Raw genomic sequence first — 15653 nt, forward strand, 5'->3', positions numbered from 1 at the left:
AAGAAAAAAAAAAGGTTCAATTAATCAATTAGGTAATCAGGTTCAATCCTGGTATTCAGGATCCTGTATTCAGGATCCTGTATTCCTAGCTTTATCCCTTCTTAACCATGACTTATTTTTTTTTTTTTTTAAGATTTTATTTATTCACGAGAGACACACAGAGAGGCAGAGACACAGGCAGAGGGAGAAGGAGGCTCCATGCAGGAAGCCCGATGTGGGACTCAATCCTACAACCTCAGGATCATGCCCCGAGCCAAAGGCAGGCGCTCAACTGCTGAGCCACCCAGGCGTCCCAACCATGACTTATTTGTCCCACCTCCCATTTCTTCCCCTCTGACCCCACGCTTAGAAGTATACCAAAATGAAAATGAAGGATGAGAGCAGTGTTTTCACGGACTTGGATTTAAGATCAAAGATAATATCCCAGGGCACCTGGGTGGCTCAGTGGTTGAGCATCTGCCTTCAGCTCAGGTCATGATTCTCGGATCCGGGGATCACAGGAAGCCTGCTTCTCCCTCTGCCTATATATCTCTGCCTCTGTGTCTCTTGTGAATAAATAAAATCTTAAAAAAAAAAAAAAGATAATATCCCATTTAGATTGTGGGCTTACTGAAATGTCTAGCTGCCTGCCCTGGAACTTCAAGAGAAAGTTTAGAGAGACAAATACCTAAGAATTTAAAACAGAGTGAGAAAGGAGAGCTGGGAGAGGCATCCCCACAAGCTCTTCAGTTATGCCCATGAACTCCAAAATGTCCCAGGAAGCTGTAGTAAATAAACAACTGCAGCATATCCTGGGATATGGATTCAGGGTTCAGCACTTCCCACCAACAACATGAATAGAGAAATAAAAAGCAAATTCTACAGAGTTTACCATACCTAGATACTAAGAAAGGACCTAATGGTCTTCCTTGAGTCCACCATGAAAACAGATACAGAGGTTATCAGATCAAGGAATCAGATAAGGATGTTCTATCTCCTAAATCTATGGCTTCAGGCTTCGTTGGTTCCTTTAGACCTATTGTCCGGTGGTCACACCGGATTCACGGATTCATGCTGAGACAGAGAATGCTTCTTCTATCCATGAGCAACTTGGAGCAACTTGAAATACTTCAATTTTACCATAATAAAGACTACCTACGGACACCTCCCCAGTCGAGGAAATGTGACCAGAGGGCCTTCACTAGAGACAAGTATTCATATATCAGATAAAGCAATCAGCAACTTTCCAGGAAAGTGTAAGGCTTGAAATTAATTTAATTAAATTAAGTTAAATTAGCTGAATTGTAAAACCACTGAAATTTAGCTCTCTGGCACTCTAAGTAGCTTTCTCTGTTCTGGTGGGCAAAAAGAAATAAACCTTCATGTTCAGAACCCTGATCTATTTTGGAGTGCCAACTAATACATTTTTTATTTTAGCCTCTCAGCTGCTGTGGGGGAAAAAGAACTTTGTCAAAATGATGGGCAAGAAAAAATTGAAATTCATTTCTTTTCTCTCTAGAGACACTGAAGCTAATGAAATAAAACATGCAGTCATTTAAAATGCTGCAACTATGAGGCCCCAAGTCTTGAAAGCTCCTCTCACTTTGTCCCCTGTGGGACTGTAACAATTTAGCAGCAGCAGCAGCACGCCCTTGAGCCAAGATGCTAGGAAGGAAGGACTCCTTGCTAGACTTCACAAAAACAACCCCAGAGACCCATCAACGCCCGTGTCCCCAAGTGAACTGTAGTAGGACTGTAACAAGAGACACAAACTTGGCCAAATGACTAAAGGGCATCTGTAAGGGATGTCCCTGTCCTAGCCCTCTGTTGTGGCTACACAGGATTCCAGGATATATTAAAAATGTAAAACCACCTTCCTCCAAAACTTCTAGATTGTCACTCCATTTTCAGCATTGGAAAACCATACATAAACGAGGCTTTTTCTTACTAACAGAGCCTAGTCTCTACTCTCCTATGGATGCCTTATATGCCAGAAAGTCAAACTGTGGTTTTTTAAATTTCATTGTATTTTCCTTTTGATTTGCTCATATACGTGGTATATAAGTATCTATGTTTTATTATATCTAAAAGAGATCAATATAAATACGTATTACGTATATGCCTATTTAGCAAGAATGTAGTTTTTCATAGTTAAATTTACAGTACATTTTCTCAGCGGTAGATAAAACTGCATTTTACAACCATCTTAAATTGACATCTTAAATTCCATGAAATGAGGCAGTTAGCTTAAGTCAACACCCCTTCTTATTCCGCTGTACTGCAACCAATATCACGTTTTTGTGTCATGTGGTTATGTTACAGCATCACCTATTTTTGCATTTCTTAATATATCTTCAGGTTCATTTACTATAATTTTATGAGACTGTGTTTGTTTTTTAGAGAAGGACCTGCTTTAGATAGAGGGGTCTGAAGTAAAACCCCAATCAGGGACAGTCAGAGATCTACACTAAGTAGGAGAAGGTTTTTTTTCAAATTATTACATATAGCCCAAGTCCCTATTTATAACACACACAAAAAAAGTCCCACTGAACTCTTTACAATACCAAGTAAATCCTTGCAATTAACGTAAACTGTGTGAGGTAGAGGGGAGGAGCTTTGTTTCCCATTTTGTAGTTCCTTAATGATGCTAATGACGCTTAATCCTAAACCCCTGAGAAGAACTAGGGTATAAGGTGAAAACTCAAAACTAAGAACAGAGAGACTAGACTCTGGTATGCCCGCTTTCTCTGATTATCCTGGGGACTTACTACACACTTTGTCAAGCTTCTCAGTTCTCCACACATCTTGGGACACAGGCTGTAGTAAACAACCCTGAAACTTGACAACTATTAAGTCATCCTGAGTACCTCCTGTATTTCTAACTCGGATAGTAAAAAATTCTCAGAATCCTGGTTTCAGACCTCATGAAGCCAGACTGAAGCCATCCATACAGGGCTTAATAGTACAAAGGTATGAAAGAGGAGGAAAGCAGACTGAGGGGACGGGGGGGGGGGGGGGGGGGGGGGATGCAGCCCCTCTCTAAGGAAAGGGCTCCAGGCTTCCGGACGTTTTGGTGAATTCTTCCTCCAGGATTAGGACAAGTAGGACTACCCACAACTGTGTTCCAACCCACTTCCAATAACCTGCCTTAGCTGTAGCCAGAATCCAGAGTGTTCTCGAAAAGCACTCACTCAGCAGCTCCCTTGGCTAGTCCGGACTGGCAATCTCGAGCCACTGCGGCTGCCCAGCAGTGCCAACAGCGCCCAAGCAGTTGCCCTCCTCTGTTTAACTCAAGAAAGAGCAGTCCCGGGAAGAATGAGGATCTTACTCCGGAAGGACGCAAGGGCAGGAGTTTGACGTGTAGAGCACGAGACAAGGCCCCCACTCTTCCTTCTTTCTCTCCCAGCTCCGACTTCTGGGGTACGGGGAGGGGACCCCCAGGTCAATAAGGGAGCCACACTCGGACCTAGGCTAGTGGTCCCTGGGGCCTATCACTGAGGAACGGGGCTGAGGAGACCAGGGAGTAAGGAGAACAAGGGCTTGGGAGATGCAAAGTGCTGACACACAACAATGCACAGAAGTTAACCAGAGAAGGCGGGGGTCGGCGGCGATGTGAGGAAGTCGTCATAGTCGCCGCGCAGCCTCCCCCACCTCACAACAGATCTCTGAGACTCCCAACACCCGGCCTCTACCATAAGGGCGACGTTCCTCTCTGCCAGAGAACGAGGCCGTGCCTCAGCTCCCCAGCCAGGCGGAAGCAGGAGGGGAGGGCCGACCTCCGGGAGCGCCCCTTCAGGGGGTCTCCGATGGCGGGGGGGGGGTCGCGGGGGCGGGGCATCGCCTCAGCGGGGGCTGCACCATGGCAGGGACCGGTTTCCCGGAGTCAAGGAGCTGAAGCTCCCGCCCTCCACTACCCTGCTACCCGGTTACCTCTTCGCTTCCTCGTCGTCGAGCAGCTCTGGCTCGGTCGCCGCCATTACCACATCGCACTCCGCGGCAGCCGCCATCTTACCGCCGGGACCAGAGAGGCGGGTGGGAGGCAGGCGGTGAAGAGCACTTCCGGCTGGAGCATCGAGCAGCTCAGCGGCGCTGCGCCCAGAGGGGCTCCCTCGGGCCCGTCTACCAGCGAGAGGCTCCGCTTGGGGCCAGAGCGGCCTCCCGCCCCCGGAGGTCCACGGTGGTCTCCGCGCCGGGGCGGGGGCCCAGGAACGGTTCCTGTGCGTAGGGGGCGCCACTTTATCCGTGGGTCGGAAGTGGGGGGTAGAGGAGGTTGGCGCCTCTCTAGGCCTGAGCTCTTCTCAGTATGCTGAGAGCTTCGTTGCCATAGCAACTTCCGATCCTAGAGCGTCTCCAGTTAAGGTTCAGGAGAGTCTGAGTTGGGTTGAGGACTCGATGACCCAGGACCCTGGAGGGAAAGGTTCCCCCACTACTACCTTCTCGACCTCTGAGTGTGTCCACAGCTTCCTCCCGGGAAAGGCAGGAAGACACACTTTGAGCCCAGTTCCCTCAGCTTTCATCGGCCCTTGGAAGCCCTGCCCAACCAAGCCAGGGGAACGCAGGGCGTCTTCACCCCGCGCCTTTCATCCCCTCTGGATCTCCAAGCAACAACTGGTTCATCACCCTAATGACGCTGAGCCTTTTATGAGGCTGCTTTCATGTCAGCTGCCTAGGAGTGCCATCTCAGCATTAAGCCTAGGGAGGGTAGCACGGCGCCCCCGACCCTGCCCTGGAGTTTATAAGGCAGCTCGCAGGGTGAGGTCCCTGCTCCATAGTGTCCCCAGGTCTCTCACTCTTTATAGAAATACCCTGCTCAGCACGCTTGTCTTGCCGAATGCAGTCTGGACTGGGAACTCAGAGAGGGCAAGGACACAGCCTAATCTTTGTAGTACCTCCCTCACCCAAACCAACAGTATTTGTGGAGTTTGATTACACTGGGGCTTTCTGAGGTTAAATTGGGGGAGTTTGAGGTTAAAAAAGTCAAGGGGAACTAAAATAAGGGAGCAAGTGAATTTAAAAAAAAGGATGGACTCCTTTTCTCTATTCTTCCATAGCATGTGCCATTCTTAGTAGGCTTCTTAGGAGGTCTTCCTCTCACAGTGCTAAGAGAGCAGAAGCCACACCCACCAACGGGTAGGGAAGGATGAGAGAGGCTCAGTGGGTGGGAAGAGGGAAGTCATTCATCCAGCCAATCATTCACTAGCCTCTCCAAAGTGCCTACTTTGTGCTAGGTTGGGAGGGCACAGACTCAAAGACCACCTGCCCTGTCAACCAATGGCTCACGGTCTGCGGTTTACTGCAGGAAGCCAACTTGCCTTTAGACCATCTTCCCACTGTGTTCTTTGCATCTAAACCAATTCATTTACTCTCATAGCTTTAATTTTAGCTGTAGATGACCCTCAACTCTGTTGATATTTCCAGCCTGGATTTCTCAGTTGTAATTTCTAGATCTGTATATCCAACTATCTACTGGATCTCTTGGGTGTTTCACAAATCCTGGAGACATAACATACTGAAGTTGAACTTGTAGTTCTCTCCCCACTCTTCGACAAAGGAAAAAACAAATGCTATGCTTGATTCTCTTTTCCTGAATTCCTTATCTTGTCAAATTGATTCACCATTCAACTGGTCACCCAATGAGAAAGATAGGAGACTCCATAAATGCCTTCTTTCTCACTCCTGATTCCCAATTTATCACCAAGTCTTGTTGATTCTCCTATATTTCTCCATATAGTCTCCCAACTGGCCCCCAGTCTCATCTCTCTCTTTTTCACTCTTCTGTCAATGACTTTCTTTCTTTCTTTCTTTCTTTCTTTCTTTCTTTCTTTCTTTCTTTCTTCTTCTTTCTTCTTTCTTTTTGTCAATGACTTTCTTAAAAGCAAAAACTGATCATGTCACTTCATTGGCATAAAATCTATCAGTGGCTTTCCACTGCTGTTGGGATACAGTTTGAGGGCAGCCCTGGTGGCTCAGCGGTTTAGCGCCACCTTCGGCCCAGGGAATGATCCTGGAGACCCGGATCGTTGGCCCAGGAAGATCGTTGGGCTTCCTGCATGGATCCTGCTTATCCCTCTGCCCGTGTCTCTGCCTCTCTCTGTGTCTCTCGTGAATGAGTAAAAAACAAAACAAAACAAAACAAAACAAAAAAAACAGTTTGAACTTGACCTACCATACCCAGTCTTTGATTATTTGCCTCCTTTCCACCATCAATATTGACCCCCCAAATACTTGTAGTTCCAGAAAATGCCATGTTTTTTTTTTTTTTTGCCAGTTTTTTCTTCCACTCTTTTCTTCCACACCGTTCAAATCTCAAAGCAGACATAACGTCCTCCAGGAAGTTTTCTGTGATGCCCGCTGTCCCTGAAGTTAAATGCCCCTTGCTGTGCTCCCATAGCACTTCCATAATAATTCTCACCGTGCTGCCCTGTAATTGTTGGTTTAGATGTCTAGCTCCTCTAGACGGTGACGTTCTAATGAGCAGGTACCCTGTCTAATTCGTCCATTTTTCTCAGTATGTGGTTTTATGCCTGATCAGAGTAGGTGCTCCGAAGACATCTGACTAATAAGCGATTGAATAAAAAAAGTGCTGCTGCACTATGGTAGCCTTTAGAAAAAGAACATTTGGGCATCAGAGACACGGGCCACCGCGCGTCCAGGGAGCTCAGGTGCGCTCAGGTGCACACCAGCCCAGGTGCCGTCATTCTCCCCGCCGGCCTGTGGGGGCGCTGTGTGTCCGTCCCCTGCTGGCCGCCGCCGGAATTGGTCCTGCCGGACGGAAGCTGGGGGGCGGGGCCAGTCGGAGCCTGGAAGGACCCGGGAGCGGCCGAGCGCTTGTGGCTGTGCGGCGCCTCCCTGGTCCCGGTGCGCCTGGCGGGGCCCGGCCCGGGAGCTGCGAGGGCTCCGGGAGGTACGGAGCGGGGAGGCCGCCGCGTCCGGACTGCCTTAGGAGGCGGGTCCCTGCCTCCGATCCCCCGGGGGGGGCCCCCTCGAGGGCAATCGGTGGCGGAAGCGCCCCTGGCAGTCTCTCCCGGGGGTATCCCGTAGTTGCAGGGCCCAGGATATAGGATCCCGAGGAGGGAGGAGGGGTCTATATCCGGAGTTTTCTCGAGAAGTGTCTGAGACACCACATCTGTATCTGCTCTCCGGGGCAGTCGAGGTCAGGGGTTCCTCCTGGAAGCCTGTGTTGGGAATGCCTCGGACGAGATCTCTGTCTGGGACCTCTCCGGAGAAGGGATTTCTGTGTCTGAGCCTCCTCCTCCGGGCTTGTCGGTTCAAGGGCAGGCACAGATTTTTCCTCTCCGAAGCCTTTTTCCCCTTAGTTTTTTTTTTTTTTTTCTTTTTCCCCACTCTTTTCTTGTGTGATGTTCTTTATCTTAGCCACGGACTTGACTGGGAATTAGAGGGAATTAGTTGTGGTCCAGATAAGTCATACAGGAAAGCAAAGTACCCTCCTTATTTGCTCACTCTCCTCCAAGAGTGGCTTAAGACAGATCCACCCAAAACAGCATTCCTGCTTCTTTCTCCGTGGAGTCCTGCTTCAAGACAGGAAGCTGAGCCAGAGCTCCCTTCAGCAACTGGTCCTCCACATCCTGTGCACAGAAGGGAACGTGGACAGTGATTCCTTTAAACCAGAAACTGCCCCCCCCCCCAACCTTTGTGGCATTTACCAAGAATCTGCCGTGAGCCAGTTACTGGCCATGTACTGGTTATGACAAAGGTGCATAAAGTATAGCTCACTGTTCCGGAGCAGGACGTAGATGCATCATTCCAATACGCCCTGACCAGAGTAGGGGACAGACAGTGCTGAATCCCTGAGGCTGTGTATTTAGCCCTCTGTTTTCATCCCACCTCATACATTGTGCTCCTGTCTTTCAAGGCTGAAGGCTAAGCATGGGGAAGAGCTGCAAGGTGGTCGTGTGTGGCCAAGCATCTGTGGGTAAAACTTCCATCCTGGAGCAGCTTCTGTATGGGAACCATGTAGTAGGTGAGTGTTGTTGGGGGTAACGGCACAGTGCAAGATGTTGAAGAATAAGTAGGATGCGATCACAACATGAAAAGGCTAAAAGCTGGTGGCGGTGGCTGTTGTACAGCAAAGAGTGAAATCTGCATAATGACCCCAACCCTAGCATGTTGAAATCCGGAGAGAGGAAACCCAGTGTTTGACATAGGGAGGGAAAAGTCTCAAGTCACACTTTTGCTTAGCACGGGATTAACATGAGATTAATGTCTGTTCCTCCCAAGTCATCTAGTCGTGCCGGCCTGTTGTCAATTCCTGGCCCTCTCTCTCCTCAGCCACACATTCCTTTCCATCCCTGTCTGGTAAGCCTGTTACACTCATGTTTCCCATTTTCCTTCTCTCTGCAAACAAGTTTTCTCTTCATTTTGTCCCAGGTTCTGAGATGATTGAGACCCAGGAAGACATCTACGTGGGCTCCATTGAGACCGACCGGGGGGTGCGGGAGCAAGTGCGTTTCTATGACACCCGGGGGCTCCGAGATGGGGCTGAGCTGCCTCGGCACTGCTTCTCCTGCACTGACGGCTATGTCCTGGTCTACAGTACGGACAGCCGAGAGTCCTTTCAGCGTGTGGAGCTGCTCAAGAAGGAGATCGACAAGTCCAAGGACAAGAAGGAGGTGCATGGGAGGGGATCGGGGAGGACACTAGTGATGAGATGGAGTGGGCCTTGGGCTGGTTTTGGGGAGCCTGGCATGACTCTGTTTTTCATTCATATCCCAGGAGGTGGGGTAGGGGCTAGAGGGGGATGGAGGCCACTAGAGGCTGTCTTCCTCCTGGAGGTGGCCATGTGTTGAAGCAGCTTAACCAGAGAGGTTCCTGACCCAACCCCAGAAGCCCCCACTAATCTTTCTTTATGATGATTCCTTGCTCTTAGCTGTGAAGGCTCTTTGGTTCCCAAATCCCCCTTTAAGCTGCCGGCATTTGGGGGCTGCTCCCTCACCAGTTAACAGACTGATTGTTAGTATTGAGCGGGCATAGGTGATACAGGGCTTGTAAGGAAACTCCCGAAGGGACGGCCATATGGAGGCCAGAATTTAAACAGAGGTAGGAGAGGACAAAGCAATCACCTCCCTCTCCCCAGTCATTGTTTCTAACATAGAAAGATGTGAAACATTAACCGTTCAGACTTCCCCTTCTCTTAGGACTCCTAGGTAGTTGCCAGGGATCAACCGAAACCCAAGGTCCGTGGTGCATCCTCAGGCCTCTACTCTGTCCCTCTTCCCTAGGTCACCATCGTGGTCCTTGGCAACAAGTGTGACCTACAGGAGCAGCGGCGTGTAGACCCAGACGTGGCTCAGCACTGGGCCAAGTCCGAGAAGGTGAAGCTGTGGGAGGTGTCTGTGGCCGACCGCCGCTCTCTGCTGGAGCCCTTCGTCTACCTGGCCAGCAAGATGACCCAACCTCAGAGCAAGTCTGCTTTCCCTCTCAGCCGCAAGAACAAGGGCAGCGGCTCCTTGGATGGCTGAAGAGCTGCCATCCCTTCTCTACCTTCCTAGCCTCATTCTGGCTTCTGGGGCTCTGGAAGATGTTCTCCAGGGGTGGGGTTAAGCAAGCTATCCTTCCCAGGCCAGGCAGCTGGGCTGCCCCAGGCTCAGGTCACTTTTTGTTCCCTCCCAACTCTGGGAAGTGCCGATAATCTAGGCTAGTGCCCCCAAATCCTCCCTCCCTTCCAGCTTTCATCTTACCTACCCTGCTGCCATCTGGGGCAGTTGTGGATCAATGTCCCCTACCACCTGCCCTGGATAGGAAGCAGAGCTGCCCTGCAGAAGTACCCAGTCCAGGCTCTGATTCCTGTCACAGGGGTCCCCCACTTGTGGGCTTCCTGGCCAGTGACGGACAGACACAGCCTCACACACTCACACTTATGGCACCAGCCTGGACTCCAGAGAAAGGTGTCCGGGCATCACGTATGTGCGTGTAGATACGTACACATGCGCATGTGTATGCGTGCTGGAGTCCAACTCCAACACCCTGATCTTCTGTCCTCTCCTTGGCTGGAAGAAGCCAGCCTCCTGGGAAGTGTAATTTTGGGCTTTAACTCTTCCCCACCCCCAACGTCCCAGTTGTTTTACTTCCTCTTCCTGCTCAGGGAGCACACAGCCCTTGGCCCCCTCATTGGCGAGATGGGATGGAATGATGGCTGGGCTTCACCCACTGGCTTTGGGACCCTGCAAGGCCTTTCCCCCTCTCTGGGTTTCAGTTTTCTCATCTGTAATGTGATGGGAGTTGTTTAAACCGGATCTCTCTGGATCCTCTCCAGCCCTCTGATTTGATCCTGCCTGCAGCTTCGGGCTGGCTGTTCCTGTTCCCTCGGCGTCTCCCTCTTCAAGGTGCTATGCCTACGGGCGCTGGAGGCTGAAACACTGCTCCCCACAACCACCAGGGGGCAGGAGTGCCCACCCAGTGTCCAATCAGTGGACCTCACACTGGTGGGGCCTGGTCTTCACCCCTTCCTGTGGTTGTTTTCAGCTAATAGGTGGACTTCTATTTATAAATTACCTGTGTTTCTATGCCTGCTGCCATGGTGAAGGCTGGACACGGTGCTCCTCTAGCCTTTCCTTACCTCAGATGCCTGAACAGAACAAGGCAAACCAGTAGCAGCTTCTCAGAGCTGACAGATCTGTCGGGGCTCAGAAGGGTGGTTACACTTTCAACATGCTATAAAGTGAGCTTGTCACCCACAACTTCCCGTGTCCACTTCATGCTTCTAATGTGCACACCCAGCGTAGATGAGACACTAGAGCCAGGTGACCTCTAGTACCCGCCCCTTCTCCCCAAGATGGGAGAGGTGAGCAGGGCAGGCAGCCCAGGGCTGGGCGAGTCAAAATAGGGCATAGACAGGCTCGGGCTTGAACTCATTTATTGATGCGTTGGACACAAATAAAACCACAACTGTTATCAAAAAGTTTCCCTCCCCTCCCCCCTTCTTGTCCTCCCTTGGAAATCTCTAAAAAAAGAAAAGATACAGGTGGATACTGGCAAAGTCCCATATTGTGGGGTGAAGGAGCAGTGCTGGGGGGTGGGATGGAGGTTGTAATGTTAACTTTGACAGCATGAAAATGGGTCTTGAGAGTATGTCAGCCTGGATCCCAACACTCAGCTTCACAGTGAGGGAGCTGGGTGCTGCTTGCAAGGAGGCAAAGCTGGATTTAGTGTTAGGGACCAGTTTGGGGTGAGGAGCTGGAGGGAAAGCTCTTTGTTTGGGAGGCCTGGCAGGAGGGTTGGTGTTAGCTGTGTCCAGAGTCTGAGGGAGACCTAGTGCGCCCCCCACCCACCTGGGGTTCACCAGGAATCAATGAAAGGCTGAGAGAGCTTGTGTGGGGTTGATCACCCCTGTTAAAACTGGGCCCAGCCAGAGAAATCACCCCACCTACCTCTCTCCTACCCCATCTTGTCAGCAGAGGAACCCAAAAAGCTTTCAGCCCCAGCCCCACCTTGCCTTTGCCCCCACTTAACACTGCTCCCTTTCTCCTCCACGGTCTTCTACTCCCCTGGGGTCACCTTGTCCAAATAGCCTTGAACCCTCTCCAGCTTGAGACCCCATCTGCCACCTCCAGTGATTCTCCAGAGAATCCATTGAATGGGGAGGGCCTCCACAGACTTGTCCCCAGGCTCAAAGGTAATATTCCTAGGGCCTCTGGCCATGGGAGTATAAGTCTCAAGATGGGGAAATGAGAGCACCATGGGGCTGGGGTTAGGGTTTTGCATAGATCTCTGGGATTTCTCAGTTTGTTCCCCATAAATCAGTCTGGGCAATGCAGGGGAGCCCAGCACTAGCCTGAGAAGGGTGGGGATAGAAGGTCCTTGGGCCAGGAGGGTAGTAGTGGAATCCCTAGTCCAGACTGTGTAAAGGGCAGGTGCCCTTGAAACTAGCCTAGCTCTTCCTAGATTGGGCAGGAAGTCCTAAGCTGTACAAGGCAGTCTCTTGGGGGATGGAGGAAACTGAGGCATCTGGGGAAGTAGAGCCAGGACCGTGACTGCTGGGAAATGAGTCCTGGCCTCCTCAGAAGCCTAGTAGGGGGCAAAGACGATGGGCCCTGTGGCAGGGCGGACGGCTCCTGCTGGGGTACGGAACAGAGCCGGGCCCAGGATGGGAGCTGGGAAGAGTGTGGTGGCTGCTGTGGGGGCAGGCCGGAGGGCCAGGGGCCCTGGCAGGGCACAGATGGCTGCGGCCGCAGCAGGGATCGGGCTGGGCAGGAAGCGGGCTGCTAGCGTCTTGGTGAGTTGCTTCTGCAAGGCCAGTTTCGACTGTAGAGAGGAGAAAGAGGAATGGACATGGTCTGACCCAGGAAAAATCCTATCCCTCCCAGGGCTCCATCCTTGGGCTTTCTGCTGCAGGAAAGACGTGCCTTTTAGGGTTCCAAACCTAAATCCTCCCTTCCCACCCCCAAACACTCATTCCAAAGGGCTTTCTCCACCACCTGTCTTCCTGCCCAGAGGAAGGAGGCTATGGGGAGTGGGGGGCAGAGATGGTCTCTAAGGGATGCACGCCCACCCCTTGCTCTTGACCTTGAGATTACTATCTCAGCCCACCCCCCCACCCCCACCCCGGAAATTCCTCTGGGCAGATCCCAAGATGGCCAACCCCCACCCCACCCCCCCAGCTCTTCCTGGGCCCAGGCAGCCTTGGGGGAGGGAGTGGCTGCCTTCCTGCCTTCCTGTCCCACCCCCTTTCCCCCCTCAGTCTCCCCAGCATGCCCTTCTGGCCCACCCTCTCCCCTCCTGACCCAGGGGCCCAGCCCTATTGCCTGGAGACAGATACCTTGAGGATACTCACAGCCAGCGCTGCATGCTTCTGCAGCTTGCTGTGCTGGCTGGAGGGCTTGGGGGGCTTCCCAGCCAGGCGGTCTTTGTGCCTCCTGCTGCTCAGGTGCTAATGGACAGATAGACAGACTGGCAACAGGATGAGGAACCCCAAGGATCCCCAAACTACTATCCTAGACTGGCTAACCCATCCTCCACCCATGAGTCACATGTTAGATGCACATTTACGGGGTGTCACCTTTGGAAGGGGAGGTAAATCTTAGCCTTTGCCCTCTAGGAGCCCACTGTCCCTCCAGCCTTCCGCCGCCTCCTCTGCTTGCTCCCCCCTGGCATCCAACACCAGTCCCACCCCCTCAGCCCTGCTCCAGCCCCAGTCCCAGGCCTCATTTCTCCCACCTGCTTGAGTTGGGTCTCTGAATTGACCTGGAGCTGACACAGAGCACAGTGAAAAGGGGCGCTGGGCCCCTGTCGGCCCCCCTGGCCCCCTGCCACTCTCTTGGCCTTGTGTCCAGCTCCCCGGGGCACTGGGCGGCCCCGGCCCCTTCGGGGAACACCTCGCTGACCTTCCACCATCCACCGGTGCTTGGCTCCTGAGGGAGGAGAGATGACAGCCCATCAGCACTGAAGAGGGGCTCCAAGGGCCATGGAGACCCCCTCCGAACTAGATCAGTCTGGCTGCCCCGCTGAGCCTCCAGGCTGCTCTACACCTGCTCTCCCTTCCGGCCACCTGAGCGTTCTCTTCCCCACCTCTGCAAGGTCCTCCCAGCTACTGTCACTTCTGGCCAGCCTCCTCCCACCCTCTTCTCATGCCTTCTCCTGGATCCAACCTAAGGACAGATGGAGGAGGTGCTTCCTGCCTTCTCCCAGTGACCCTTCAGCTCCTGCTGCCCCAGACTTCTCTTCTTAATTCTCCTACCTCAAGCATTAGCTGGAGGACCCAGAATGCCCACCCAATCACTGCTGAACACAATGTCTGTGTCACCAAGCCCTTAAGCAAAGTGCCCAGAAACTCCAGCCTGCCTGCAGCTGGCGAGAGCAGTTGGCCTGCTCCTCTCCTCCCCTAGACTCCAGCACACTGACCTGTGTTGTGAGCCTGAAGCTGAGAGGCAGAGTTCACGGTCACCTTGCACGTGGGACAGTAGAGGCGCCCCTTCTCGCCCCTGCCCTCCCCACTCACACCACTTCCCACAGCAGCCGCTGCTGGCTCAGGCCCTGGTGCCTCTCTCCCAGGCTCCGGGGAGCAGGGTGGGCAGGAGGAAGAAGAGGAAGAGGAGGCAGGATCCAAGAGGTCTGAGTGGGCCGGCTCCCTGGGTGTGGGGTCCGGAGTCAGCGTTGGCTGGAGTTGGGGGCCAGGAGGAGGGGCTGCAGGAACTGCTGGGGAGATGGAAGGCATCAAGTAAGAATCATCTTGAGACCATGATTTTAAGTAGTGGTATTACTGGGGGTGGCATGGCAGAGTGGAGGTGTCCCTGATGTAGGGATGGCCAGCATGAATTCCAGACCCCAGTCTCCCACCAACTCACTGGGTAGACCTGGGCCTCTAAGCCTCAACTTCCCCATCTGAACATATAAAGTTGGACAGAGGGGTCTCAGAAAGCCCTCATAGCCAATACTTTACAGAATTGTTAGCTAACTGTTAATTAAGCGGAAGTCACCAAAAATATGCACTGAAATATTCATAGAGCGATATTCATAATAGCATAAAACTGGAAACTTTCCAGGGTGCCTGGGTGCCTCAGTCGGCTGAGCATCTGCCTTTTCGGCTCAGGTCTTTTCTTTTTTTTTTTAAGATTTTATTTATTCATATTCATGAGTGACACAGAAAGAGAGAGAGGCAGAGACACAGGCAGAGGGAGAAGCAGGCTCCATGCAGGGAGCCCGAAGTGGAACTTGATCTTGGATCTCCAGGATCACACCCTGGGCTGAACACGTCGCCAAACCGCTGGGCCACCCACCAGGGCTGCCTTTGGCTCAGGTCTTGATCTCAGGGTCCTGGCATGGAGCCCCGTGTCCTGCTCCACGCTTAGTGGGAAGACTGCTTCTCCCTCTCCCTCTGCTCCTCCCCACCTGGCTTATGCTCTCTCTTTCTCTCTTAAATAAATAAAATATTTAAAAAAAAAGACAAAACTGGAAACTATCCAAATGTCCATAAAAGGAGAGTATATTTTTAAAAAGAGTGTATGGTCTCTTAAGAGAGCTCTACTCACTCAAAAAAAAAAAAAAGAGAGAGAGAGAGAGAGCTCTACTCAGCAATGAAAAAGACAAACTACAGCTACACGGAACAATACGGAAGCCAGACAAAAAACCTCCATACTCAGGAGTCATCAAAACCAGGGGCAACTGATCGATGGCAGAAAAGTCAAGATCCCCTGGAGAGGGGTGTTGGTTGTTAAATAGTGTCATCCCCCCCAAAAAAATAAATAAATAGTGTCACCCCAAAATTCACATCTGCCTGAAACCTCAGAGTGTGATCTTATTTGGAACCACGGTCTTTGCAGATATTAAGTAGTTAAGATGAAATCATAGTGGACCGGGGGTGAGCCCTAATCCAATGACTGGTGTCCTTATAAGAAGACCATGTGGAAATAAAATAGGATAAAAACAGAGAAGGAGACAGACCACAAGAGAGTCTTAACTCTAGGAAACAAACAGAATTGCTGGAGGGGAGGGAGGTTGCTGGTGAGGTAACTTGGTGATGGGCATTGAGGAGGGCATTTGATATAATGAGCACTGGGTATTAATTATATGCAACTGATGAACCACTAAATTCTACCCCCAAATTAATAATATACTACATATTAACTAACAACTTAAATAAAACAAAACAAGACCATGTGGAGACACCGAGACATGGGGAGAATGTGATGTGAAGACAGAGGCAGAGATTGGGGGGAACG

The 15653-nt window shown here is 51.5% G+C and overlaps 3 protein-coding genes across 17 annotated transcripts in view; 1 reads left to right on the top strand and 2 right to left on the bottom strand.

Moving 5' to 3' along the window:
- The window catches only part of DNAJC7 (DnaJ heat shock protein family (Hsp40) member C7), a 29823-nt gene extending 25284 nt beyond the window's left edge, over nucleotides 1-4539 (bottom strand). For 2 of the 6 annotated variants that reach the window (XM_072780575.1, XM_072780574.1), the window contains exon 1: nucleotides 3910-4539. Coding sequence is in view for 1 of the 6 variants with exons in the window: in XM_072780570.1 (XP_072636671.1) it covers nucleotides 3910-3986 (77 nt within the window). In the remaining 5 variants the exon portion in view is untranslated. Of the gene's footprint in view, nucleotides 1-3126; nucleotides 3245-3909 lie in introns of those variants that run through there. The other 4 variants (XM_072780571.1, XM_072780572.1, XM_072780570.1 and 1 more) reach the window with 3 other exon arrangements.
- Nucleotides 4540-6731: 2192 nt separating this feature from the next.
- Nucleotides 6732-10676, top strand: NKIRAS2 (NFKB inhibitor interacting Ras like 2). Its single transcript, XM_072780589.1, has 4 exons — nucleotides 6732-6883; nucleotides 7853-7960; nucleotides 8368-8609; nucleotides 9219-10676. The coding sequence occupies exons 2-4, from the start codon at nucleotides 7867-7869 to the stop codon at nucleotides 9456-9458; spliced, it is 576 nt and encodes a 191-aa protein (XP_072636690.1). The 5' UTR covers nucleotides 6732-6883; nucleotides 7853-7866; the 3' UTR covers nucleotides 9459-10676.
- Nucleotides 10677-10835: 159 nt separating this feature from the next.
- LOC140606744 (uncharacterized protein C17orf113) overlaps nucleotides 10836-15653 on the bottom strand; it is a 53275-nt gene continuing 48457 nt past the window's right edge. For 6 of the 10 annotated variants that reach the window (XM_072780563.1, XM_072780556.1, XM_072780557.1 and 3 more), the window contains 4 exons: nucleotides 13837-14130; nucleotides 13153-13346; nucleotides 12755-12865; nucleotides 10836-12240 (listed from right to left, as the gene is read on the bottom strand). In XM_072780563.1, coding sequence (XP_072636664.1) covers nucleotides 12004-12240; nucleotides 12755-12865; nucleotides 13153-13346; nucleotides 13837-14130 — 836 coding nt within the window. In that variant the 3' untranslated portion in view covers nucleotides 10836-12003. The remainder of the gene's footprint in view (nucleotides 12241-12754; nucleotides 12866-13152; nucleotides 13347-13836; nucleotides 14131-15653) is intronic. The other 4 variants (XM_072780559.1, XM_072780558.1, XM_072780561.1 and 1 more) reach the window with 3 other exon arrangements.

Source organism: Canis lupus, chromosome 16, assembly GCF_048164855.1.
Source record: "Canis lupus baileyi chromosome 16, mCanLup2.hap1, whole genome shotgun sequence".
In the NCBI taxonomy this organism is placed as follows: domain Eukaryota; kingdom Metazoa; phylum Chordata; class Mammalia; order Carnivora; family Canidae; genus Canis; species Canis lupus.

Excerpts from the sequence above, each read along its gene's own strand:
- NKIRAS2 (XM_072780589.1), top strand. The coding sequence starts at position 7,867 with ATGGGGAAGAGCTGCAAGGTGGTCGTGTGTGGCCAAGCATCTGTGGGT. Across the intron at positions 7,961-8,367 it reads GTATGGGAACCATGTAGTAG|GTTCTGAGATGATTGAGACC; the intron begins GTGAGTGTTGTT and ends ATTTTGTCCCAG. Across the intron at positions 8,610-9,218 it reads AGTCCAAGGACAAGAAGGAG|GTCACCATCGTGGTCCTTGG; the intron begins GTGCATGGGAGG and ends CCTCTTCCCTAG.